General features: G+C 54.7%; 8 protein-coding genes across 8 annotated transcripts; 3 read left to right on the forward strand and 5 right to left on the reverse strand.

Annotated features, from left to right (window-relative positions):
- Positions 1-3,207: 3,207 nt before the first annotated feature.
- CORC01_13063 (uncharacterized protein) lies at positions 3,208-4,115 on the reverse strand (the record flags this gene model as incomplete). Its single annotated transcript, XM_022624681.1, has 5 exons — positions 3,208-3,311; positions 3,433-3,532; positions 3,679-3,790; positions 3,858-3,934; positions 4,023-4,115. The coding sequence occupies 5 exons, from the start codon at positions 4,113-4,115 to the stop codon at positions 3,208-3,210; spliced, it is 486 nt and encodes a 161-aa protein (XP_022468799.1).
- Positions 4,116-4,951: 836 nt separating this feature from the next.
- CORC01_13064 (RNA recognition domain-containing protein) lies at positions 4,952-6,247 on the forward strand (the record flags this gene model as incomplete). Its single annotated transcript, XM_022624682.1, has 3 exons — positions 4,952-4,982; positions 5,037-5,195; positions 5,253-6,247. The coding sequence occupies 3 exons, from the start codon at positions 4,952-4,954 to the stop codon at positions 6,245-6,247; spliced, it is 1,185 nt and encodes a 394-aa protein (XP_022468800.1).
- Positions 6,248-7,427: 1,180 nt separating this feature from the next.
- On the forward strand, positions 7,428-9,299 carry CORC01_13065 (uncharacterized protein; the record flags this gene model as incomplete). Its single annotated transcript, XM_022624683.1, has 4 exons — positions 7,428-7,476; positions 7,552-7,679; positions 7,749-8,851; positions 8,915-9,299. 4 exons carry the CDS (start codon positions 7,428-7,430, stop codon positions 9,297-9,299), a joined length of 1,665 nt encoding a protein of 554 aa, XP_022468801.1.
- A 685-nt stretch (positions 9,300-9,984) lies between these two features.
- CORC01_13066 (uncharacterized protein) lies at positions 9,985-11,167 on the reverse strand (the record flags this gene model as incomplete). Its single annotated transcript, XM_022624684.1, has 2 exons — positions 9,985-11,020; positions 11,148-11,167. 2 exons carry the CDS (start codon positions 11,165-11,167, stop codon positions 9,985-9,987), a joined length of 1,056 nt encoding a protein of 351 aa, XP_022468802.1.
- Positions 11,168-12,155: 988 nt separating this feature from the next.
- CORC01_13067 (leucine Rich Repeat domain-containing protein) lies at positions 12,156-14,131 on the reverse strand (the record flags this gene model as incomplete). Its single annotated transcript, XM_022624685.1, has 2 exons — positions 12,156-13,522; positions 13,579-14,131. 2 exons carry the CDS (start codon positions 14,129-14,131, stop codon positions 12,156-12,158), a joined length of 1,920 nt encoding a protein of 639 aa, XP_022468803.1.
- Positions 14,132-19,496: 5,365 nt separating this feature from the next.
- On the reverse strand, positions 19,497-21,798 carry CORC01_13068 (PHD-finger domain-containing protein; the record flags this gene model as incomplete). Its single annotated transcript, XM_022624686.1, has 3 exons — positions 19,497-19,621; positions 19,684-20,540; positions 20,597-21,798. The coding sequence occupies 3 exons, from the start codon at positions 21,796-21,798 to the stop codon at positions 19,497-19,499; spliced, it is 2,184 nt and encodes a 727-aa protein (XP_022468804.1).
- Positions 21,799-22,781: 983 nt separating this feature from the next.
- Positions 22,782-23,966, reverse strand: CORC01_13069 (di-trans,poly-cis-decaprenylcistransferase; the record flags this gene model as incomplete). Its single annotated transcript, XM_022624687.1, has 3 exons — positions 22,782-23,379; positions 23,429-23,688; positions 23,745-23,966. The coding sequence occupies 3 exons, from the start codon at positions 23,964-23,966 to the stop codon at positions 22,782-22,784; spliced, it is 1,080 nt and encodes a 359-aa protein (XP_022468805.1).
- Positions 23,967-24,879: 913 nt separating this feature from the next.
- On the forward strand, positions 24,880-25,737 carry CORC01_13070 (UBA domain-containing protein Ucp14; the record flags this gene model as incomplete). The annotated part of the gene is made up of 1 exon (XM_022624688.1): positions 24,880-25,737. The coding sequence occupies one exon, from the start codon at positions 24,880-24,882 to the stop codon at positions 25,735-25,737; it is 858 nt and encodes a 285-aa protein (XP_022468806.1).
- Positions 25,738-26,305: the final 568 nt, after the last annotated feature.

A 26,305-nucleotide genomic window follows, 5' to 3' on the forward strand; every position in this document is an offset into this window, starting at 1 on the left:
GCCATGGCAGCTTGGTTAAGACGGCACGCAGTTGCGCTACCTTAGCGCGGCGAAGGAGCAGTGTGCGGTTGAGAAGGAGTTGTGACAGAATCGTCTCGAGTCGTGTTTTGGCATCTCGCTAAGTGACACCCCCTGGCCGTTATTCCGAACACGGCACTCGCTCGGACCCTAGGCGACGTCGAACCCAAAGAGTTTTCTTCTCTTGGGATTGCTACGGCATTGTGCGGGAGATTTCCTGAAAAAGGGAGGCCTCTCGACGGAGGGAATAGCGTGGAACCAGCACGTTCGTGGCATTTGGACAACGCCAAAGGGCTTTCGATGCAAGGTATCGTGCTGGTTAGTACCTATGTCGGTAGTCCGAGTTGGACCTTGCCAAGACACAAAAACCGTTGGAGGTACCTTACGTCACACAAATAGATAAGATAGAGAGAGAAATCAATCGATCTCAGCAAGACCCTCTCCCGAAATGCCAGAATCGCCCGACCCAACGCTTGTCTCTTCCTTCCCCCGAGGTTCTTCATCGCGCAAATTAACCCTCCCGCTGTCTCGGGGGGGCACTAAACCTTAATGCGGCCAATTAAGGTAGCTGGACTGTCAAATCCACCCCCTGACAAGACATTTTAGCTGCCGGAGGCTCGGAGCCACGGCCCATGGCATGGGGTCTCCACTTTTTCGACTCTTCCCACCCACTCTCCTACCCCGTTTTCCAGCTTTCCTTCCTCTTGAGGCTTTCTGCATCCCGAGTTCGTCTTCTGGCGCCGCACCGTTCCTGCAGGTACCGAGACACAATACAACTCTACCGTTCAACCTTAGATTCTAACCCTCCACCCCTTCCAGTGGTCAGGCACAAATATTGTTTTATTTTTTCTATTTTAGCGCTGGCACCTCAAAATACGTATCTTTCCTCTCGTCTTTTCACGTGTATCGTGGGTGAAGAGTTCCTCAACTTCTTCCAAGAGACTTGCTGCAACTGGACCGAACTTGGCTTACATACTTGGGCACGTCGAATACCGGTAACTAGGCCAGGCAGGTCCCATCAGCTTCACACGTGCCAAGGTACATACATGTACGTCCCCATTCGCTCCCCCCCCGGCTTCCTCGCGTCTCTCCGTATTAGGCTGTATCCGTATTGCTGCGCAAGTTGCAACACCACCATCCCGCACCATCTCGGTTTTCGGCTTTTTTGCCTCACCAAGCAGTCTACTCCCCAATCTACCCGCAAACCCGGCATGAGTCGGCACGGATAGCGAGGCATCAAGATAACCAGGCGTGCGGCGAGCCTGCGTCACCAAGCACCTTGATGCCGGGCGTGCAGCTGCTCAAACAGCCAATGAAGACTTTGAAACAACAAGCCCCCCCCCCCCTCCCCGTTCACCCCTTCCTCCCTCCTATGTGGAACCTACCCTCTTTTTAGTGTGTCGGTGTCGTTCTTTCTGAAGTCTTCTGGTCACGGGCAACTCTCATTCCGGCCCACACATCAAGACCTGTCCAAGAGTTCTCTGTTGCAAGACAACCCACACACACAAACACATTCAGAGACGCGCCCCAATCCAATCTCACCGTCATCCAGTCCTCCGCTCAACTTTGCCCATCTCACCCGCCATCTTCAGCCGTCACACACCTCCGTCCCATCCCCGATCCCAACTTCCTAGACAACCACAAATACATCCATGTGCCCTGCTCTTGTTCAGCAAGCATCAGTAATTATCCTTACCGACCGCTCCTACACTACCTGCTCTTATAGCCCTGTAGTGGAGCCACCAGCCTTGTCTTGGCACAGGTCTTTCAACGGCGTTAGACATCGGCTTATTCTCTTTCCAGCACCGCCATCACACCATCATCCCGTCATTTCTTGGTTCGAGGCCTACGGAGACTGGCTGTGCCCAACGCTTCCCCTAGCGCAGCCTTCCTTCCGTCGACACTTGTTAGGTCAAGATCCATCTCGGCCAGTCCGTGCTCGGTGGCTCGGTCAGCCTGATATCGACAGCGCACGACAGCTTGCTCGGGCATGGGCCGAAAGAGGGCATCGGCCTCCTGTCAAGCCCAACGTAATCCCATCCGTCATACCCGGGCCGTGTTATCCACTGCATACTTCACTTTGGGATGGACGTCCGTCCTCTACAACATGACTCCGGACCGGAGGATCTCCATGCTCAGTGTGCAAACCTTCTGGATAGAGCGGCCCAGAAAACGGCCTATCTGAGATGAGTAACTGATATATCACGGTCATGTAGTTTATCGAACGGTGCATCACCGATATGGAAACACATCCACCAGAAATCGATCTAGGGTAGTACGCAAGTCCACGCTGAACATGCCCGGATGGGCCTTGAGGTATCCAGGCCGCGGATCGGTGGAACACTACATCCCCATGTTTCCATCCAATACCTCTTGACTTGTTTCCAATCACGACCCTACAGAGAGTCATCTCAACTAACGCTTCCCGCCTTCATCATATCCCAAACCCTCTTGGCCGGCCTGCACTACGTGGTGTCATCTCTTGTATACCCGCCCGCGGCGCGGCGGCCTTGCCAGGACTCTCTGTTAAGGGTTCGGTCTGCTCGTTGCGTATTGCGTCGTTACCTGCTCAGTTTTCGTCTGCGCGATGACGAGAGAAGAGTCCCGACTCGCATCCTGCTTGGGCTTTTCCTTCGGTGCGAAAGGGGAGAAAAGACCAAGCCTAGACCCTTCCACAGTGAAACAAAACGAACTTTTGGGAGCCGACGAAAGCGAGCTAGTAATTTTCTTTTCTTTTTCTCAATCATGCTGCACAGTTGCAGCCACGAGGATTATGTTGGGTCCGCCAGGTCCAGTTCGCCCGAACCCGACTCGGACCGCATCATAAATTCCCCCGTCCCAAGTGACCAAGGTGACAACGGAAGAGAGCGCTGAATCAAGAGGCTGCTGACTGAGAGGTTGCTGCTCCCGTCGTTCGTGTGACACATGCCACGGCGAACCTCAGACAAGGAACGGTGTGGCGCCGTTGCATCATCGGATGATGGAACAGATCGTGTTACAGAAGTCGCCCTCCCGCACGTCGATCAGATAAACTCTCTTGTAGCCGCTTTTCAGGACGGCCAGCCTCACCCCATTCCCCACACAACCTTGCCTTTGTGTGTCCCAGGCCCAAGGGGTCCGCTCAGCCTGTGGTTGCAACTTGCCGCGGCTCTCTCGCTCGCGGCATCTACTTTGATGTCTCCAAAGTCCCTACTGTTGCTGTTGCTGTTGCTGCTGCTGTCCTTCATACAATCCCGTATAGTAACCGGCATAGTACCACGACATCAAAAGTCTCTTCAAGCCTTCATCTTGCACTGCAAACCCGCAGAATGGGGTCATCGGTCAGTTTCGGTGTCCACGTCCAGTTTTCTGGTAGAAGAAGGCTACTGTGCAAGTGCTGCCACGACTTTGGATATCCCAGGATCGTTTACATACCTGATCCGAGAAGACTCTGCGGGCCCATTATCGCAGGCCCTTGGGGGTCATTAGCCTTTGCTGCGATAGGCACGCCTGTTGAATCTGCCTGGACCCGGACCTAGATCGGGGGCAAACAAGGAAGACGTTAGCGGAAGCAATCAAGACGGAAAATCGCATGACGAGCGAGGAAAAAGAAGAAAAGCCAAGCTTTTTTGATCTGTCTGGATTTTCCTCTGGGGTGGGCTCATCATTGGGGTGATTTACATCCGTGCTGCTGTCGCCCACCATCACCCCCTTTGTTTTGTCGGCTCCCTCTGCGCCATTATCCGTGATCTCTGGCTGATCGACCACCTGCGTTTGCGTGTCGTCGATGGTCCTGCGAAGATCATTAATGTGTCAGAGATGGTTCTTGAGGTGTTTGAAGAATGAGGGCTTAGCCATACTGGGGCTTGTCCTCCGTCTTCTCCTGAAGATCAAGGTCTTTGAGCTTGCCTCCCTTTGCGTGGATGCTGTGATACTTCTGCCATGTTGGTTAGTTTCTAGTCGGCTCTACGAGCATTGTATTCCTTCATCCTCTCCCACAAAATACAGAAAATGCCGCCGCTTACCTTGTACTCGTCTAGAGCCTCGTTCCATGACTCTATGAGCGCGGAGTCATCCCACATCTCATTGTGGGTCATTTCCACATCGTTGCCGGCCATGTTACTGTGATGGAGGGAGCCCCCTTTATGAGGATTGGCACGTGTTTGATGAGAATGGGCGCCGGTTAGGGCAGTGTGTGACTGTTACCTCTCTGTAGATACCTGCTGGTGTGTGGGCTTCAGAGGTGAGGATGGCGTTACGTATTGATGATTTCGAGCGAGTAAAGGAATATGGATTGAGGAAGTTCTTGCTCCTCAATCAGTGCGTAGATTAGTAGAAGTCCTTCTGGTAATTATGTGTTCTGATGGAAGGTTCGGTGAGATGTATTGAGTCCTGGGAGTTCTGTGGTGCGTTCTGGTCATGCGGCTAGGGAGGAAACTTTTGAATGCGTCGTGGTTTGCAGTGTTCCTTATCAATATCGGCGGTGGTGAATACCTTAATCGGACAATTGATATCTTTGGGGAGTCACCAAGACACAAATATGCTGTTTGGAAGACGAGAACATGAGAGCGCCGTTTGTTAATATAAGAATTACAGCCTGAGGCGTCGTTGCTGTGAGGCAGCAGCTGATGAAGCCGACTGAGTGAGTTCCCGTCTTTGGACTTCTCAGGGAACTGAAGGCAGCTGGTTAACAATAAAGGCTAGCGCAGCGCAGCACTGCAACGCTGCTCAAGGATGGCGCACATCCAGCACCAAATGCCCCATTAAAAAGTTGTTCTTGGGCGGCTGGGGCCACGCAGTTGACCGGGCTGCAGTGTCTCACCGCCCCCGCAATGGAGCGGCAGAATCTAGGAAATTTTTATTACTTTTGCCTTTGCGACTGTACTCGTTCATGTGGGTACGGGTTGGGTTTCTAGGGACCGACTGACAACTGCTCCTCAACACATGAGCAAAAATGGCCCCCGAATTGAGAAAAAGAACCAGATGTAAGTTAACAAGCTACGCAATAATTTAATTCTAGTATCTAATGATTGCAATAGCCGTCACGGGCAAGGAGCCTGCGGCGAAGAAGACCGCCAAGGTCGAGAAGGTCGAGAAGGTCGAGCCTGCGACTGAGAAGGCGCCTAAGAAGGTGACCAAGAAGGTTACCAAGAAGGTTACCAAGGAGGAGAAGGTCGAGAAGGCCCCCAAGCGCAAAGGTATGTTCCAATGGGATGCTGCGATATTGCATTGACTAACTAACCTGTTTTGAACAGCTCCCGAGGAGGCGCAAGCTTCTCCCGTCGCGGCGAAGAAGCAGAAGCCCGCAAAGGCAGACGCAAAGTCGAAGTCGAAGAAGCCCGCCCCCGCCCCCGAGCCCGTCGAAGAGGAGGCCGAACCCGAAGTCACCGAGGATGCCGAGGCTTCTGTCGTAGCTCTCGAGGGAGAGGACGACGACGAGGTCGACGCCGACGAGGTCGACGCCGACATTGCGGCTCTCGCCGCCGGCCTCGACCCCGAGGATGCGCCGGCCGGCGACGGAACGGTCTTCAAGGAGGGTCAGGACGTGGGCAAGGTGCCAAAGTTTGCCAAAAAGCAGAAGCAGTCGACGAACGGCAAGAAGGAGGAGCCCGGCGTGGTCTTCATCTCGAGGCTGCCGCACGGCTTCTACGAGCACGAGCTCAAGGGCTACTTTTCACAGTTCGGCACCATCACTCGCCTGAGGCTGGCGCGCAACAAAAAGTCGGGCGCCAGCAAGCACTACGCCTTTCTCGAGTTCGCCGAGGCCAGCACGGCCGAGATCGTGGCCAAGACCATGGACAGCTACCTGCTCTTTGGCCACATTCTCAAGGTCAAGACGGTCCCCCGGGACCAGCTGCACGAGGACGTCTGGAAGGGCGCCAACAAGCGCTTCAAGAAGATTCCCTGGCACAAGATCGCCGCTAACGAGGTGGCCAAGCCGAGGACCGAGTCGGGCTGGACGCACAAGGTGTCCAAGGAGGAGAAGAAGAGGCTGGACCGCGCCGAGAAACTCAAGGCGATTGGCTACGACTACGAGGCCCCCAAGCTGAAGGAGGCCGTTGCCCCGCCGCCTGAGCCCATGGCTGTGGACGCACCCGAGGAGCCCAAGGCTATCGAGGCTGCGCCGGTCGAGGAGAAGAAGGCAGAGGAGGAGGCCAAGGAGGAGGAAAAGGTCGTGGAGGTCGAGACACCCAAGTCGGCCAAGGGCAAGGCGGCCAAGGGTGGCAAGAGGAGAAAGTCCAGGGGTTAAAAGGCTCTTTTAATGATATCCATCGTTACGACGGAATTGTTCCCCTCTCTCTGTCTCTTGTTTCACCAAAAAGTCTTGTTTTTGCATCGGGTATTCCATTGTGTTTTTGTCGCTCGGGAGTCTCCGCATCGAAACACAATGGGCATAATTCAAGGGTTAGCATGTACGCACATAGCGAACCCGTCGCACCCATTTCAACCTGGAAGCTGGGGCAAGCACCGGGATTATAAAAGGCGTTTAATCACTCTACTTCAGCGTCAAAAATGAACAAGTCAATGGTATTTGCGCTTGCTCTAGTGATATTTCAGCGAAGGGTAAAATATGTGAAGAAGGAAAGGAAAAGAGGAAAATTTCCAACAAACGGAGACGCTTCTTGAAGGCTTTGGCCGATAAGATAAAGATGACTAAGCATAGTACTCCCCATCTGCATTGGATGGGTATACGCCAGTCGGTCGATCCTAGGCGCAACTTGTATATACGGACGAGCTATTCCAGCTTCATGACCAAGACTACCTTATGTACCGAATGAATCTTTACCTCAATTTTCAACATTTTAAAGCTATTGGCTGTGTCTGTTCGCCTGAGACCAGGTCGAGTCACCCAAACGGCCAATTCTCTAAAGTGTGGCTCGTGTAAATCAGTTGACCAGCTGCTAAAGCCGCCGTTTCATGTAACGATCCTGTGCACACAGCATCAAGCACAGTGAAAGGTAATCGTCGCAAACTGTGTACTCCTCTTCCATCTACGATTTCGCGGAGGAAGAAATGGAAATAAAAGATTCGATATGTCAATGGCGACATCTAGATTTTCTAGGGCAAGCATCGCAGCTCCTAAGAACATGTCAACCTCCACCTCCACCGGTTCGGCGGTTCCCAACGGTTAAGCGCAATGTCCACCGGCCCTTAGCTAATACACCTCGCTATCGGTACCTAATTGTGGAACTCCATGACCACCTAGTGTGGGGGACGGGGGAGCAGCACCCTAGGTTCCGCGTGGGAAGTGAACACGCTCGCTAATTTGCGAACCTAGCTTACGTGGTGTAAGTACATGCAAACCCGCCAGGTGCAAACTGTTGACATCCCATCTACCAACGGACCTCGAGTAAAACAAAAGAGCTTCCTGTCCGCGCCCACCAGCTCAAAGGGCTATCGGTACCTCCCGATGCATCTGAGAATCCAACATGTCGGCCGCCGCTCCCTCCAATGATCCGGTACAAAACGCATCTTCAGGTTCGCCCCCGATTGAATCCTTCCCGTGTGTACATGATGCGCGGCTAGGCTAACGAGGACGGACGCACCTTGCAGGGAAGAAGAAGAGCGGCAAGAAGAAGAAGAATGCCAACAAGCCCAAGGATCCTATAGAGACGGACCACGCGCCTCCTCCGCCGGATAATGCTGAGGAGGGCGATGATGAACCGGAGACCCCGGTGCAGGTGATACTCCCTTGATCCCCCCGCCCACACCTGCGATTGTGTTGCTCAGTTGTCTGACAGCTGTTGTAGGCTCTCGCACCCATAGAAGATTCCAGCCCCGAACAACCGACGGATAAGGATACGACAGCCAATGGCCACACGGAAAGGCCGACGAGCAACGGGCACGCGAACCCCCCGATAGAGGCGGCCGTAGAGGAGCAGGGAACCAGCCCCGACGCAACGGCAAAGCTGGACGCTCTCACAAAGGAACGAGAGGCGCTACGCTCAGAGGTTGAACAATTGAGGAAGCAACTGGAGACAATTCAGGGAACACACAATGAGACCGTCACCCAGCTCAAGTCAGAACTGGAGGAGACTTCGTCGGCCAAAGAACAGGCAGAAGAGAGCTACCAGGGTCTCCTCGAGAGAGTCAACCACCTAAAGTCGACGCTCGGCGAAAGACTCAAGCGCGACCGCGCTGAGCTGGAAGAGGCCAAGGAGCGTATCGAGGAGCTCGAGTCTCAGAACGAAGAGCTGCAGAATGGCGCCAAGGCGTCCGAGGAAGAAGTGGCGAAGCTCCGGGAAGAATTGCAGGATACATCGCGCGAGGCGACGAGCCTGCGCAGCCGCAGCAACCTGTCCCAGCAGAACTGGGTCAAGGAGCGCGAGGAGCTTATGAGGCTGGTGGCCAACCTCAAGGAGGAAGTTGAGACAACGACGAACGCCATGGGCGAGTGGGAGGTCATCGCCATGGAGGAGCGATCCGTCAAGGAGAGCCTGGTCGAGAAGGTGACGGAGTTGGAGGAGCAGATTGCTAATCTCCGGGACGGCTATGAGAGCGCCGCGTCCGAACGAGATCAGCAGTCCCAGGTCATCGATAATCTGCAAAAGGCCCTGCGCGAGATCCAGGATGCGCGGAAGAGGGAGCTGCGGGAGATGGTCGAGACGTCAGAGGAGCAGCTGCAGGCCATGAAGAAGCTTGTTCAAGAGGCAGATACCAGGGCTACCGAAGCAGAGTCGGCCAAGGAAACCCTCACCGCGGAGCTCGAGCGCACAGCGCCATTCGAAAAGGAAGTCAAGGAGAAGAACCTCTTGATTGGCAAGCTGCGGCATGAGGCTATCGTGCTCAACGACCATCTCACCAAAGCACTTCGTTACCTGAAGAAGACGAAACCAGAGGATAACGTTGACAGGTATTCTTCTTCTTCTCCTGTCTATACACCCAAAAATCACAGACAAGCTAACACCATGCCTAGACAAGTCGTGACGAATCACCTCCTCCACTTCCTCACCTTGGACCGCTCCGACCCCAAGCGCTTCCAGATCCTGCAAGTCATGGCCGGCTACCTCAATTGGACAGACGAGCAGCGAGAGCAGGCAGGCCTTGCCAGGCCGGGCACTTCTTCCAACATCCTGCGCCTACCAGCCTCCCCGTTCCACCGCACGCCCAGCACCCCGTCGCTGAGCGCCGAGTTCTTTTCCGAGACGCCCACCTCAGCGAATAAGGAGTCGCTTGCGGACCTGTGGGCGGGCTTCCTTGAGCGCAGCGCCGAGGAGGGTCTGGACCAGGGCTCGGCGGTGGCCCAGCGCGATCGCAAGGACAGCGGTAGTAGCGCGGCGACGGGAAGGGGCGGCAGCTAGTGGAGGTCGTCGTGGACCGCGTGAGACGTTGTTATGAGGCGTAGAGACGGCAATCTGATGAATTCATTCTCGCCCGACATGACAAAGGGGAGTTCAGGGGGGGTTGAAGACCTTTATCATTGGCTACCTCTTATGAGTTAGACACCTGCGTGGGTGGGCTGCGTGGGTGGATTCACTACACTGCCAAACACAAGAAAAACATGTCATATAAGAAAGAACCACCGGTGTTGATCTGAGAGAGAGGGGGAGAAAGACTTCTTTGCACAGAAACGGTCACCAGGTATTTCAAGGGGAGAGCCTGGGAGAGAGACAAAGAGACAACTGAGCATGCCTGAAGCATTCAATTGGTTGACGTGCAAATCAAGAGGCATTGAGGTTAGGGAGGTTCTTGGGTTAGTACATCAGAAAAGATGGTGGATGCCGTCAGGGCCAAGGATAGGGTACGGTAGGGTTTAGGGGGACTCTTGGGAGACAGGCTTCATGGAAATACTTGTGACGGATTACCAGCCCATGAGGCGTATTAAAGACCAACATTGTTTCTCTTCAAGCTCGCGCAAAGCTTGGTCACATATTCCTGAGTGAAAGCAGTTGTGTACTCGTTCTTCTTCTCTTTCCAAGATGCGGTGGCTGTCTATGCACATGCTACATCAACTCTAAACTTTGACCGCATAGGACCTACCGCCGCTCATTGCGCTGGTCCTTCCGGTTGTCTAAACACGCCCTCGGTGTACGTCTCGGCGTCGCTCGTGACCTGCTGTATGTTGATCCTGTTCTCCAGCGCGTCGTTGACGCTTTCGACAACCTCCCTCTCCTCCATAGCCTCGCGCACCATCTGGCCCTCGCGCAGCCAGTACGCCTGACTCCGCGCGCGCAGTTCCTCGTCGCGTAAGGTCGTGTTCTTGACAATCCCCAGCGCACTCAGCTTGCTCTTGACCGTTGTCAGGGCGCGGTTGCTCGCCTCGATGCGCTCGGCCTCCGAGGGCGGGAGGACAAAAGCCCGCCGGGTGCCGGAGAGGAAGAGGAGGGTGCCGACTCCGACGTCGAGGAGGGCCAGGGCGACGTACCGTAGCGCGCGGGCCTTCCAGTAGAAGAAGTCCATGTCCTGAAGGCGGAGGGCGGCGGCGTTGGCGGAGTAATCGTACTGCCCCACGAGGACAGCGTCTGCTGCGGCGAGGGCGGCGGCGGCCATGGTGGCGTGGGAGCGCCAGCGGGCACCGTCGCGGCCGGTGAAGGTGGAAGATGTGACGGCGGCGAGGGCGATGAGGTTGACAAGGTGCGGGAGGACGATGGCGGGGAGCGCGTAGTAAAAGTAGGATTTGGGGTCCTCGGATTTGCAAAAGGGGCAGTCTGCGAGGGCGGCGGGGCCGAGCTGGAGGTATAGGAGGCGGGACTCGAGGTTGACGAAGCGGGCGCGGAGGCGCTCGTCGGCGGCCGTAAGGGCGGATTCCGAACGTAGGGAGGAGAGGCGGTTGAAGAGGACGTCGACGGGGATCTGGAGGCGTGACTGAGTGAGTGTGAAGAGGTTTTCGGGTGCAAAGAGCGGGAGGGTCTTGACGAGGTAGACGAGGACGATGGCCGTCAGGATGGCGAGGGCGCGGGTTATGCGGGGCGGAGGGGGGATCGGTTCGCCGCTGTGTTGGGAGGCATTGCGGATTGATTTGTAGGCTGCGATGGCCTTGGGGAGGAGGATGGGACCAAAGACGAGGAGGAGAGAGCGAGCTCTATAGTGGTGGGAGTTGTGTGGTTAGTTTTCGCCAAATTAACGGACGTGGTGGTGATGTTGGGATTTCGGTGATGATGTAGGTTGGGGTATGGGGTACGTGGGTGGAGGGACATGTGGCTACATACTCTGACCAGCCAAATGCCATGACGGGCTAACGACGGCGGCGACTTGCTGTCAAGCAAGCGCTTTTGGGTAATTCCTCCTAGAAAAGAGCTCGGTCAGCTTCTCGACAAAGAACAGAGAAAAAGAGAAGGATGTGATATCCTGCCGTACTTGGAGCTCGAGACAAATGGCCCTTTTTTTTTTTTTTTTTCTTTTGGGATGTTGGCAGTCAGGTCGAGGATGGGGACTAGGTCAGCGCGTAAGGCTACACCGTGGCCACGATACGAGAGAAAAGATGAGTTGACTTTCTGCCAAGAGCCGATCCGACTTACGTAAGGTGAGATTTTCCAGGCGACTGAAGTCAGGAGCGCATTCCGGGGCAGGGGTATGCTGACCTTCGCGGCTCGGTGTGACGGCACGATGATGTAGCCACTGCAGGTACGTCGAAAGCTTCTCAATGGAAGCCTGAACTGCTGGATTGGAGCTGCCAGTTGTTTGCGACAACCATGGTGACGATGGTGGAGAGCCAGGTCGGCAGTACCAAGAATCACCACAGGGTTGGAGAGACACAATAGTCTAACATAAGGATTAGAGATTATGCCATTTGTTCCAGTAACGTACATCAAAGCCAAGTCATTCATCGCTGATGTTGCTTTCTTTCTTTCTTTGCTGTCAGAGGCCGTTGAATACCGCTCCTTTTTCCATCTTCCGGCCTGCCACAACACCAAGTATGGTTGACCGACCGGTGGCTACAAATTCCCACTCCGTATGATCCGAGAAAAAAACAAATGTGCTTTTTTGGTTTTGGTATCCCAACTCCTCCCGATGAATGATGAAAAAAAAAAAAAAAAAAAAAAAAGAAGAAGAAAAACAAAAACAGAAAAACAAAAAGCAAGGCCAAGGCGTGGGGAATCAGATGCTGATGATGCTAGTCGCTTATTCTTCGGTCCATGCATTCAAATGCAATTCCTTTCCCTTTCCCCTATTTTTCCGTTTCGATTCCCCATGCGACGACGCGATGCGCATATGATTCATAGCTTGCGTCCAAACATGAAGGACCCATACATACCGCCGACTTCGGCGCGCGCGACCGGGATCTTGCGCATGCCCCAGTTGTCGGCGCCAATCTTCCACCACCGGTAGCCGCGGTCCTGGTCCTTGCGGTGGTCCTGCATTCGGACCATCCAGCATCGGCTTCCGATCTCCTGCAGGGACCAGCCGACGCGCTCCAATGCCCTGTTCCGAGATAGGCTCTTGAAAGATTGCTCCGAGATCTCGACCACCTCGAGCGGCACCGAGCTCGGTTTTAGCAGCGAGTTTCGACTCGAAAACAGGTCCACAATGTCCAGCTCGCTACCCCAGAGGTCCGAAAGATCTAGATATCGGATCATGTGGGGCTTCTCCTCCTTCTTCTCGTCCGCCGGCTCGAGCAGCTTAGCGGCGGCATTGACGTCCATATCACGCCCAACGGCGAGCTCCTCCAGATACTTCGTTAGCGGTCGCAGCAACTCAATGTGCGAGTCATCCATGCGGCTACCCTTTAGGCTCAAAGACCGAAGCGTCTTGGGCAGCACAGGGATGAGCTGCGAGACGTCCTCCACATCCAGCAGCTGATGGCTCCGAGCATCGGTGGCCACGCTCAGGTAGACGAGATTCCTGACCGCCGGATGGGTCGCAAGGAAGTTGATAACGTTGGGCGCTGTGAGCAGTGTACACTTGGCGAGGTTCAAGTGGGTAATATTGGCCGTCTTCGGAATGGCCTGCAGCGCCCGGTCCGTGATCTTGGTCTGGGCAAGGTCCAGGTGCGTGACGTTGGTGAGGCGTGGCATGATCTTCTCGAACAGCGCGGGGGGTAGTGTCAAGCACTTGTGAAGCGAGAGGCGCGTAATCGAAAGTGTCTCGGGCCAGTCCATGTCTACCAGAGACGCAAAGGAGTTCTTGAAAGACGGTGATGTGCACCCGGCAAAGTCCAATGCCTGCAAGCGAGGCATGCCGAAGAAGAGCTTCTGCAGCACCTCGGCGCCGATGTCATCGTCGATGTGCTCCATCGCCAGGAACTCTTGGAGGTGTGGCGTGAGCTCCAAGCATTGCAGCAACGTATCCGCCGTCAGGTTCCGCGTACCCTTGCGCTCGCTGGCAGACTCGAAGAGGGTTGCGTTGTTGAAGTGACTAAAGTCGATGCGCCGTACGATCGTGCCCAGCGCAGGGTGTGTTGTGATGTTGGACAGGAACTTGCGGAAGATTCTCGAGTGAGGAATGGTGATATGCTTGTACAGGGTATTGAGGGTCGCGGCGTGGACCGATCTCGAGGTCAGAAGCAAGGACATCAAGTCGACATTGCGGCGCGCAGTGCCGTACGGCGGAGGAATGTCGAGGACGAGGAGCTCAATGATCGATCCTAGTGCATGGTCAGCTTCGCGAGGTTCCACGTTAACAGTATGACTAGAATCTTACCCAGGATCTCCAAGGGCAGTCTCTCCATAGGTGCGCGGGCATTGTTGGGTTTGTTGCCCTTGGGTGATGGCGGGGGGGTGCTCCATGACATGTGCAAGGCCTGGAGGTCACTGAAGCTCTTGCTGGCCGTCTTGCCCTTGACATTGATTTGCTTCCAGCCCTTGAAGCTGGAGGCAGGATACCAGCCGCCATGAAGTCTGCTGCTGGGGTGGGTGACGGGGGGCATGAATTGGACTTCTGCCATCTCGAGGGAGGGTGAAGCAATCGGCGAAGGCGATGCAGAGGAGTCGTCGAACACGGCGTTGGTAGCTTTCTGTGCGTAGGAAGAGACCTTGGAGGAAGTGAACGTCTGGGCTAAATCGGAGTCGTTCTCGCGAATGGACGAGAAAGAGGACCTGCCATTCTTTTCTGGGGTAGCAGGTCGATGCGGCTCTGGGCTGTCCATTTTGTATTTGGTCAGAGGATGAGGGTGGTTGTGGCCTGTCGGAGGAGTGCCCGGGGGGGTGTGGTACTGGGACGAGATTTGCAGTTGGAGAAGTCGCGGAGAAGCCATGGCTGCAGGAACTTTACTTTGACCTTGAAGGTCCGGGTCGCTGCGCTCGTTGTTTCAATGGTTTGCACGACACACCACTAAACGCACACACGTTTCTTGGCTGTTCCTCTTTTTTTTTTCTCTTTCCTTGCGTCTTCCGTTCTCTCTGACAAGCCGGGGTATGGTGAGGTAGAGGGAGGCTAGTCGTACGGCAAAGCGTCAAGTGTGAGCTGCAATGTAGGAGCGACGACACCGGGGGCCCGGGTCCGTCGACAGAGCAAGCCAGAAACGACTTTTCTATTAGTCAAAGACCGGGGCTTTTAGGTAAGAGGAAGTTGTGGTGATGCGGGGAAGATGGTGGTTTGGCGTGTTCAGGTGGTCCAACCTCAACCGCTTGTGAAGTTACTAGACCAAGACCAGGGAACGTTGGAACTTGGGGAAGTAGTCGAGACGAGGGGGTGAAGGGAGTGCGTGGCACAAGACAATACGTGCTCTTCGCAATCGCTGAGGTGATATGGGGAGAGAGGAGTAGAAACTCCAAGACGTACGGATACGGGGCGTGAGAATCAAGAGACAGGGGCAGATAGGCTCATCCACGGATCGCGAGTGGATTGGGTTTCGGGACTGGGCGTGTATCGCAAGAAGCAGGTTGTGGACGTCTCGTCAGAGTCATGCCGAGGAGTGGCTTGCACTGGACATTAGTAGCCGAGCCTGTGTGAGCGGCCCGCAGATTAATATAGCAAATTGAAGAGGCAAAGGGTTGCTCATGGCCCAAAATTGGGTAATGGAAACAGAGGAATGGAGACATGCCCCGTCACATGAGCATCCAGAGCTTCATCCAGATGGAGGCGGAGCCTTGTCCGTACACGACACGGCGCGGTACTGGTGTGCCGCCCCCAGGTGACATGCTTCTACCCGTGCTCACGGACAGTAGACGATGTCCGTATGTGGTCCATGTCAAGGTCCAGGGACGACCAGTCAACACCAGGTCCGGATGGGAGAAGAGATGAATGTTTAGCGAAGGAGAGAAATGCTGGCGACACGAAGTTGGCCGGCAACCAACCATTGGACGAGTATTCGGGTATTTAGTAATGATAATGTCATGGGTGTACCGAGTTGAGCCAGTGAGCCATGAGCTGAAGCATAACATCATTGCTCAGGTTCTTCAGTCATTAAACGAATGCGCAAAGATGTGTCAAGGAATGGCCGTCTTCTGCGCTTGTCTTACCTTGCCTCGGACAGGCCGTCACCTGACTGGATGTAAGATAGTCATAGCTATCCCGAGTTTTGAAGATGGTGACTCCATAAGGACGAAAACTGATGTCAAGTCAGGCAACGACGGTATAAACGACCAAAGTGTACGGAAGAAGAGCGGCTGGCAAGGCAAAGTCGGTCGATGGTGGTCGGTCCTGCTGGGAAGAAAAGAGAGAAAGGCTGGGGGCCCGGAACGGAGTCCAAGGGATCATGGATGATGGTACGGGATCTTTGGAAAATGAAAAGGGACGACCCACTTCCGCATCACAAAACGACGGGGAAGAGACTGGGAGAAGTGTGAGCGTGACAGCGCACGCAAGGGCCGACGGCTGCGCAAAGCTGAGGGCTGGACAGACTGCTTGGTTTATTAGTTGGAAAGCTTGGCTTGGAGAAGTGATCAGATGAGGCGAAGAAGTGCGGGTCGGAAACGTAATGGATACAATCGACGACTAAGAGAAACTGGGAAAACTTTGCAGCGAAAACTTTGCAGCGTGGCGCCCAGACGCCGAGTTTTTCTTTCCCTTGCTACCTAAGGTAATTATTGCTCCCTGAAAAGAGCGAAGTCACGCTTGCGCGGATGGAACGTGTAAGATGCCAGATTACCTAAGCCCAGACAAGAGATGCTTTGCGGAAAGAATCTCCTGTGCCCCTCCCCTGGGCCTTGCTCGCACTTTGATGCCGTGTTACACTGTTAGTACGTATTGCGTACAGCCTCTCTAGGTGCATAAGAATGAAGGCAAATCGAAAGCGACATCAAACTCAAGACAACCTTTGCAGCATATGAAGGCTCTGCGCCAGAGATCGTAGACGACAAGACTTGATACCCGGTTACATGGGGGCATCTCACATCCAGACACACACATCCACACACACACACACACACACACGCACACACACATACACACACACACAAGAGTCACATCAGAAGAGAGCATCTCCTCGGCTCGGCTTTTCCAGGCGGCGCCCCACCTCAAACACCGAGAGAGCCCGCTGTGGTTCCCTGTGAGCTTGGTGTTGGCGATGTTGCTGACTACGAGATCGGGATAGCGCAACCGAGACGGCCGTTCCGGTTGCCAGATGGGCGCCAGATCTCGACCACGGCAATATCAGTCCCCCAGCAACCCGGAAAGACTGGGACAGACCGATATTAGACAGTGTTTGTTTTTCAAAGCCGTTCTTCAACTGGATATGGACGGATGTCCAGGCCACCTCATCAATCAGTCATCTGACCTTCTCTGCCGGAACGAAGCGAGCAGAAGAAAAATCGGGCTGTGCGCCGGACACAAGCACGCGCCTTCGATTCAGGCAGGCAGGCAGGCAGGCAAGGTCGAGTCTGAGGCGGTACCAAAGAGCGTTCCGAGCTGAAAAAAGAAGGCCTGCCTGGAAGGTGTTCCCGAGCCCATGGCGAGAGGCTCCCGCATAGACGTCCATGCCAGAGCAAGAGTCAGTCATGGTCAGCTCTCTCATGCAGCTGGATGGGCGGTGACCATCCATACCCCCCTTGCTCCTACACATTGCAGGAATGAGCCCAGACGATATGTGCGAGTCCAAAGACTCCCGGTTTGCATATCCTTCTATCTGCAGATCTAGCCTCTCGCATCCTTTGTTGCCGCTGGCGTCTGTCCGTCTCTCCCTGCTCAGACCCTGAAACCTATCAGCAGAAAGACAGAAACCAGGTGAAAAGAGGTACGAAGCACTTGTAAGAATGAGCGGGAAGATCCTAGCACTTATGGCACCCTAGCGGATCTGCAGTTGGCGGATTCAAAAGGCTGGGGTCGCTGGGCCGCGTGGTGTTGCCCCAGATAATCCACTCCTGGAAATCAAAGACTGGAGGAAAGATGGGAAAAAGCGTGACAGAACCGAGGCCAACCGCCTGGTGCCACCCTGTCGGTGTTGGGTCTAGGTTGGCTCCAGCATCGACTGTGCCTTTCGTCCATCGACTCCTCGGACGAGAGAGCTGCAAAATTGTGAAAGCGAGGCGTCGGACATCACACTAACCCCATGTTGGCTCCCGTCGTCATCCTCGAGGTTCAATTTCCTGACTAATTCCTGAAACCGGGAGACTTCTACCTTTTGTCTGATGACCAGGAGCATTCAACGAGCAATTGAAACCGAGAAATCCGGAGAAACCGACCCAGCCGTCCTAAGCGTCATACGCATTGCAAAAACAACAAAAAAGCAAGGCGCGCAACCAAGCAAGCATTGCGAAAACTGTCCCAAATACCAATGTCCGAGGCCGGTAGTAGTAGTCATTAGGTGAGAGAAATGTCTCCATCTCTCCGTCTAATGGCGCCATGCTTCTTGCACGTTCGCAAAGGCAAGCCCCAAGGCAAGGCCCTGGCGACTTGCACCGGCCGTGGTGTTAGTTCTCCTGACTTGTACCCGATCCGCCATCGTGCTTTTGCTGTTAGTCATAGTAATAGCTGTCGTAACCATGTTTTCCCTTACGGGTCGGTCACGCGCAAAACAACAGTGCCGCCCCTCTCTAGACTCCTCCGGCACCTCTGGAACAGGTCTGAGGAACAAGGCCGTTTAGCAAGTAGTACGGATAGTCGGATACCTAGCACGAAGAACAAGACGATGGTCCCTGGAGTGTCTTACCGTCTTTTCTGTCGACGAACCACTGGGCAATCGGCGTAGCCGCAACTCCGTTTTACCCCACAGTCCAATTATAACACACAGTGAACACCCAAAAGATGCCTGCCCGCTCGCCCCTCCTCCCAGCCACTCAGGACCCGTCAACCCTACCCCAGGTTTTCCCCTCAAAATCATTGCCATGGGGCCATCGTATCAACCCAAAATCCCAAGCCCAACCAATCCAAACTCGGATAAGCAAACTACCTCAGACAACGGCACACACTGGACGCTTCCTTAGCCTCACATCACACGTTTGCCATCTGCACTCCGTACCTTACCTGGACACTCCTCAGCTTCACAGCCAACACAATTCCTGCCGCGGATGTTTTCCTCAAGCGCCGTCAGCCATCACGGCGGCTCAACGGTAACACGCTTTTCTATTTCAAGGGCTTTCAAGGCGGAGTGAGGAGATTTACCCAAACCCGCATCCCAGCTCGGCCAGCCCAATGAAATGGATCATGTCAAGACAAGCAATATTTTCTCCCCTTTGCTATGGGGTATTCACTATTCACCGACTTATCGGGGGTTCACGCAGTAAAGGTGCGCACGAACGTCAATAAGCCACAGCCTCCCCAGTGGTCTGGCCAAATTCGGACGTTGCCGGCGCTGAACCCTAGATGGCAAAGCTGTTCGCCTCTCTGTTGACAGTCGTTAAAACCAAGAGCCTAGACCGCGTCGGCAATTCGCCCCGAAGGAACTATCCCACCGGAAGTCCCCTGCTCGTCGGTATCCGCACCTTGCCTGCATTCCCATCTTCACGATCTCACCGCCGCATTGCTCGGCCAAAAAGTCACAATGTCATGCATTACGGACACCTTTATTGACGAGTCCCCTTTGCTCCTCCAGGCTCCGGGCAACTTGGTCCCCAGGGCCCCAGGAGCTTCAGGTCCGACGCCCGGCTCAGCTTCCGCGGCGGAAGGATGGATTTGAAACTCTCTGGGGCTCAAGCACCGGGTAAGACGGCATGAAAGCCAAAAGAAAGAAACCGTCCGAAGAAGGAAGACCTTTCCGATCAAGTAATGGTAATCCTCACGCAATGGGAACATTTGGACTTTCGAGCCATAGCTCCCAATTATTTGTAGATACCCATCCCGCCCGATAGGGAACTACAGGAGAAAGGAGCCCGACTGTGGCCACCGACACGTGACCTCTTACACGGAAAGACGCTTTCGACATGACGGGCCAGAACGCTGCTCTCTGCCCCAAACAACCCAGCTGAACCACAAAAAGAAAAAAAAAAAAAACTCCGCGCGCCTCTTTCGTCCCGTCCCGACAGTATGTACTGTTACTCCATTCCCAAAGAGGCAGCAAGTATATGTACCATTAGCCCCCTGATCTATTTCCCACGCGACCCTGATGCTTGAAAGGTATCCAGGAGTCGACAAAACCGCATTGCGCCCGACTTTCATGCCAAATGGTAGAATGAAACCAACGCCATATGGATTGTGGTATATACCACCCTCAGTTGCCACACATTCACTTCGTAACAACCTACTCAGGGGTAAGGGGGCCGTGGCTTGCCCGACATGTTGGGGGAATTCGGTAGCACGTTGTACTTGTGGCTGAGCTTCTTGCCTGCCCTTGAAAACTTTTGTAGACACACCTCGCAATACCATTTCGCTGATTCATAATTAGTGTACGGACACAAGCGGGTGACCACCAATAAAGAGCATCAAACTTACAGCTTCCCGTCGGGGCCACTTTGAGACCTACGCAGTTGAGATGGAACCATTCCCGCTCGCAATTTGCTGCGTCACAAGCTACCATTTCGCCGTAGCTTACACCTTGGCAGTAGCAGTAGGTCGGCTCATCCTCCGTGTAATCGTAGCTGCGTTTGCCCGCCTGGATTTCTGCTTCTTCGACGTCGTCACTTTCTTCGAGCTGGCCCGCCGCCTTGGCCATCTTTGTGTTCATGACCGCGCTGGTCTTCTTCCGTTTGTTTGTCTTAGTGCCGTCCGTAGTGCGGGCCGACTTAGGTCTCGCTGCCTCCTGGAAGGTTGCCATTGCTGGCGTAGATGGTTTGCTAGCACGTCCGCTCTTTGTCACAGTTGCAGCGGTGGCTGTCTGGGCAGTTGTTGCTGCCTCGACGGGCGTCTCAGGCTCCTCGGGCTTCGGTGTTTCCTTCTTTTGCTTCGCCGCCGGTATGCTTGGCTTGATGCTTGGCTCAGCGGTATCGGGCTCTTTCTTTGTAGGCTCCAGTACAGGCGGCGCGGAGGGCTCCTTAGACGCAGCTTTTACTTCGGCAGCGGGCTTGGGCAAGACAGTCAGAGGCACCACTTCGGGGATCGGCGGCGGCGGCGGCGCTGCTCCATTGGGTTTTACTGCCGATGCAGACGACGGCGGCCGAGACTGTTTACCACCTTCCACAGCCGCTTGTGTAGTGCTTTGCTTGACCTTCGAGGTAGTAGGAGGTTTGGGAGCTGGTGGTACAGGGGTCACGGTCGGCGCAGGGGAGCCTCTAGGTAACACTGGGTCGGGGAAGTTGCTCAGAACAGGAGACGAAGCAACCGACGGGGACATGCCGACGGCTCCGTTCTTGCTACAGAGGGGGTCAGTAATTTCTCTTCAATCCGTCGCAAACAGAGGGAACTAAACCTTTTCTTTGCTTGGCCAGTACCCGTTGGGAGAGCCTTTCGCTTCTTCGGGCCGCCGCCTTCTGGCGCAGGGGTCTCTCTCGGGCTTGTGGTCTTCGCCTTTGAAGCTGTTGTTCCAAAGACGGTACTCATTGCCCGCTCCGCCGTATTATTGCCGCTAGGGGTCTTGTCGACTTTGCGTCTCTTGGGTTGCGGCGCGGTTCCGTTTGTGTTGCCATTTGTTGAGATTCCCAGGCCAACGTTGGCAGCGGCTTCAGCTGCCTTGCGTGCCTTACCACCACTATGGCCTTTCTTATTTGTTTCTGGCTTGCTGCGACCTTCAGCGTCATCAAGCTCGGATTCATGGAGATGCGCCTGCGTCTTCTGACTCTTTTTGGCCTGAACAGCTTGCTTGCGTGCGTCGCTCCGAGCGGCTGCTTCCTCAGCTAGCTGCTGGGCAGCTGCAGAAATCGCAGCAGCTCCCTCGCGCCTTGAGCGCTCGGTGTGTGCCGCCTTTGTGGCAGCTCTGTTCTCAGGGTATGCCCAATGTGTATCGCTCCCCCACTTCGCCTCGTCACTAAACTCGTTCTCGACGTGAGGCCAGACATCGTCAATCCGAGCCAGCTGTTTCTGAAGAGCATCGTTCGCGGTCGAGATGACATGGTTCTTCTCTTCCAACGATCCAAGCATCTCCTGGATCTTGTAGGCCGTTTGTCGGAACAGCTGTCTCCGAGGAAAGTTGCTCGGGTCGTAGATGGATGTCGCGTAGGAACCGTCGGTCGAGGGAGCTGGTGGAGGAGCCGGGCCACCCAGAGGTCCTCCACTGGAACTATTCTGCGCACTCATCGGAGCTGAAGCAGGAGCGACACTGCTGGACGCATCGTTTACTGGTCGGGGTTGTGGAGGAGGGGCGTTCATGGCAGCATCGACGAGTTTGAAGAGCGCATCCTCGGGAGCGAAGATCTTGGCATCGACCTCTTTCAGTAGGGTGAAGTGTCGGACGAGCTCTTTCGGGAGAGCCGCAATGGCATCGGAGAAGTACGTTATGGCAGGGTAGATGTCGATGGGTTGGTCAGAAGCAGAGCCCCCGACAAGAGAGTCCCGCCCATTCGCTGATCCTCGAAGGCCAGACGAGACCCGGGGGGGGTTGGTTCGTGTCTGTCGAACCGGTTGGGACCTCCGACTCGATGGAGTATCCCCCGACGAAGTCTTTGCCGACTTCATCGCGACTTCGATCGGCGTGTCGCGAGGAACGCGCGACGTCGAGTGTCGTGAAGAGAGAGAACGATGGCCAGGCGCACTGACGGGAGTCATGAACAGCTGCTGTATGAGGAAAGGTAAAGTTGAGAGCGTTCTCGTGTGGGAGGAAACGAGATTTTGGAAATTTGCGAATGAAACCAAGGATACTAAGGCATTCTGATCGATATGCAAACCTAGACGGTGTAGAATGACTGTGGTGAGAGGGGGAAGTGCGCGAGGAAAATCAAGAGCGTCGCCGCGGGATCTTCCATCATCCATCCGACGCACTTTTGGGGACCTATCTGCCGCTCCCGCGGGCGGAGGAGGACTGGCTGGTTGAGCGACCCCAACCGTCACTTAGCGAGTGATTTGGGCCTGAGGCCTGAGCGGAGCTCACCCGAACCTGTCCACCCGCGGTCGGTCCCTTTCAGATTGCCATTAGCCCTGTGCCTGGCTCACTCCAGCCACAATTACCTGCCCCAAGAAAGAACAGGGAAAAAAAAGGAACACGGCACCGACTCCGCTTTTCAAGCCACGTCCCACTCACGCCAACTCCTGTTATGAGCAACGCACCTCATTCCGAATCAGCCACACTGACTGCGTCATTCCTGGGGTATCACATCGTGGGCGCCACAACTTGATAAGTCCATGGAGGTGTTCCTTTGTGGCCTGCGAAATTGCAGAGGTCATTCCGCCATCAAGTTCGCATTGCCGTAATTTACAAATGCGCGGCCAATTTCTCCAGCTTTACCTGGAGATCTTCTTCTCTATCTTAAAAAACTTGAATTTGATGGATATCAATATGGTTTACCAACACTCTCCCGTGGTATCAGTCCCGTTCTCTTGAGGTTCCACAACCATGAACAAAAGACCGCAAAGCTGGTTCTTCCTAGCTTAACACAATTACAATCGACTTATAAAACGCCTGCCCTTGGAAACTTCCGGCCGGTATGGTCAGCTGGACGGGTTCATGCAAGTTTTCGTGCCTTGGCCGTCGCCTGTCTCGGCCTCTCGTCTCTTTCAACCTGCTTCTGCCTCCACTGCCACTCCAGAAGCACTGGCAAGAAGTGCTGCAAGTCGAAGTCGGGCCAGAGACACTTCAAGAAGAAGATATGCGTGTCTTGGTGGCACTGCCAAAGCATGAAGTCGCTGAGTCTTTCTACGCCACTAGTTCTCACAAAGATATCCAGCGGAGGGTTTCCGGCAGTGTACATGTGGTTGTTGAGCGTCTCAGCCGTGATAGTCTCTGGATTCTTCAGCCGGTGCCCGCCTACTGCAACAGCGTGGTGCCTCGGCGGCGAGGGCGAGTCGGGAGGAAGAGTAGTCGACGATGATGCGCCGTCGTCAACGTCTGATCGTGAAGAGGGAGCCGGCGACGTATCTCGAATGGTCGGAAGAGGCTCCCGATGTTCCAGTTGCTTCGACATGATCTTTTGCGAGATGCGAGCAGCCGGGAAGGGTGTGAACTTGGGTCCGGGGGGGATCATATACTCCTGTACCGTGGATCGCATGGCCGTTGTCATTTCTTCCCGCGAAGTATACGGAAAGCAGATGTTCAGCACGTTCCTAATTCTGTCAGCCTGGTTTATTTGCGGCGTGGCTTCTGCCTGCTTACTGCTTATTGTACTTCGTCATGTCAACCGCCCGGTCGACCACCTCCAGAACATCCTTGCGGATCAGATCTCTTTGTCCAAGCACGCGAACCGCCGCGCCGTATCGATCCAGGATATCTCCGTGTTTCGTCAACTGCTCGAGCTTCACCTTGGCCAGCTGCATAAGCCCATCGACCTCGTATTGGGGGCGGTTGAAGTTTTCTATACTGAAGGCGTAGACGGTCACGACTTTGACGCCGCACTTGTAGCAGATCTCAAGAACCTGGTGAGATTGAAGTCAGCCAAAGCCACGTCGAATAGAGCTGATGAACTGCGCACTCTTGCTAGAGCTTCGAAACCGTGGTGGTGGCCTTCTATCGTCTCCATCTTCCTGTCGCGAGCATACCGCCTATTACCGTCCATTTCGAATGCGACATGTTGGGGGACTGGACCTTGTTTCAAGGCCCCGATGAGAAGTTCGCGCAGCTGGTCGATCGCCCACTCGGCGGGCGGAGAACTAAAGAGCCATCGGGTGATGTGGTTAATGAATATCTCCGACATACTGTCTAACCGGGTTCTGGCGCAATGCTTTGCGTAAGGGAAAAAGGAAAGCTGTCAATGTGCAGGATTATGCGTCGGAAGGTTTATTGGGCAAGGTAAGAAACTCGAAAAGGAATGCAAGTCGGATATCTTCCACAAGAATTACAAATAAGAACAAGAAACCAGTGGTGGTACTACGTGAAGGTCGCGTCAGCTCTGTTGGCAACTTGAGCAAGTACCCGCCTGGGATCTCAGCATCCGGGCCAGCACAGGCTTGGAGTAACGGCGGCGGCGGCGGCGGCGGCGGCGTGTGCCCAGAGCTCTGCGCCTCACAAAAATACTTCGTGACAGGGTTACGCAAGGCACGCAAGGGTGGAGAGCTGCCCAGCAATTCGTTGAGCGAATGGCAATCCGGGGACCTGGCGTGTGGGCAAGCCACACCCAGCCCTCCAGCCTCGTCATTGCATGGGAAAGTCTGAGCAGATGGGTCTTGCGCTCTAGGGGCCCACCCTTTTCGTGGCGTCGACGTAACGCCTGAGGCTGGGGCCATCCCCCGATTGTACTAGGGAAAGTCCAGTTTGAACAAGGACACTCTGCTGGAAGGGACGCACAAGCTGGATGTGCATCAAGCTCTGAGTGGGTTTGACGACAGCCAAAGAAACCACCTGGCATCAACGATTCCCTGGCCGCCCTTCGCTTTCCGACACTGCCCCGTCGACTGCGACAACACCGTCAACTTGCGCAACTCTATCAGAACGCGATCTACTCAAGTTTTGCGGTAGCTCCAAAGAATCCCCCGCAGCAAGGGGTATCAAAATCGAGCCACAGGAGGTCCCTCAACCCAAGGGCAAGGGATCGTCCTCACTCTCCCTCCACCGATTCAGTCTTGCTGAGAGCACTCTGCCCTACGATGCGATAGACGTCCAACCACAACATGTCCTTCACGAATGCGCCGGTGACACGCACCCTCGTTCTTGGCCTGGTAACGACCTCCATCGCGGCCAGCTTACTCGACGTCAAGCATTACTTCTATATCGTCGTAGACACCCACTTATGGCGCTACCACCAGTTCTGGCGCCTGCTGACGTACCAACTATGCTGTACCAACTCGAGCGAGGTGCTTTTCGCATCAATGGCACTCTACCACTTGAGGGTCGTTGAACAAATATGGGGTTCGAGGAAATACGCCGTGAGTTGCCATGAGGCCCGGGCATCGGGTTGGGTGATGCTGACACCGCCGCAGTCATTTATAGCTGTATCCGCGCTCTTCTCTGCAATGATACCTCCTGTCTTCTTATCCATCATACTGCGGCCGTTAACCGCGGGCCTGTTCAATTACATGCCAGCCGGCCCAACCCCGATCATCTTCGCCATACTCGCGCAGTATCATGCAGCGATTCCAAACATCTATCGATATCGCGTCGCGGCGTCCTCAGCTCCGCCTACAAACGACCAATTTGTTGGATTGACCTTCTCTGACAAGTCATACCGCTACGCCCTCGCCTTGCAACTGGCTCTCTTCCAATGGCCGGGATCATTGCTGGGGGCTGCGGTAGGCTGGGTAGTAGGATGCTCGTGGAGGAACGACTTGCTCCCACTTACATTGACAAAGTGGCGCCTTCCGGGATGGATGGTTGGGGTCAGGACGCCGAGACGACGAACGGAATTCGATGGTCTCCGAAGGCGATTAGAGGGAGAGGGCTCATCTGCAACCACCTCGGGCGCGCAGGGCCAGGTTGATGAGGACGCAGGACGGAGGAGACCAGCTGGCCAAGATAGGCGTGAAGACTAAAACGACAGAATCCTGAAAGAGACAAGCTATCACTAACAAGGACATGGGTTTGCAATTGAAGCCTTTCGTAACGCCAGGTATGCGCGACCACTTGCTCTGGCTCGGTTTGCTTTGCATCCCCGAGATTCCATAGAGACTCTGTACAAATGATTAGGGAGTGCATTGAAGCTAGGGCATACGCAACATGAATGTTACCATCCGACGAAAATGCAACATAAGAATTGGGGTGCTCGATCTATCGAATGATTCAGAGGGTGCCGCCCACTTGGTAGTACATATAACCCGATGAGGCATTCACAATTCATGGTGGCCCTGGGGAGACCGAAGGCCATTCTTGGGATGACCAATATTGAGGTGCCCGAAAGGGGTTCGGGTGGTTCTCAAAGTGGTCCAGCACACTGTGATCTCGGCCCAAGATCCCGGTCATCAGGAGTCCGAAATTACGGTGTAATTCTCTCTCAGATTGCAGATGCAGGCCGGTCATTATCATCCGTATGCGACGACGACCAACTCGACATAGAACGGCGCCGACATTCGACATCGTTTCCCAATCGAGGAAGCAAAAATT

The sequence above is a fragment of the Colletotrichum orchidophilum genome, assembly GCF_001831195.1.
Source record: "Colletotrichum orchidophilum strain IMI 309357 chromosome Unknown Scaffold_176.1, whole genome shotgun sequence".
Classification (NCBI taxonomy): Eukaryota; Fungi; Ascomycota; class Sordariomycetes; order Glomerellales; family Glomerellaceae; genus Colletotrichum; species Colletotrichum orchidophilum.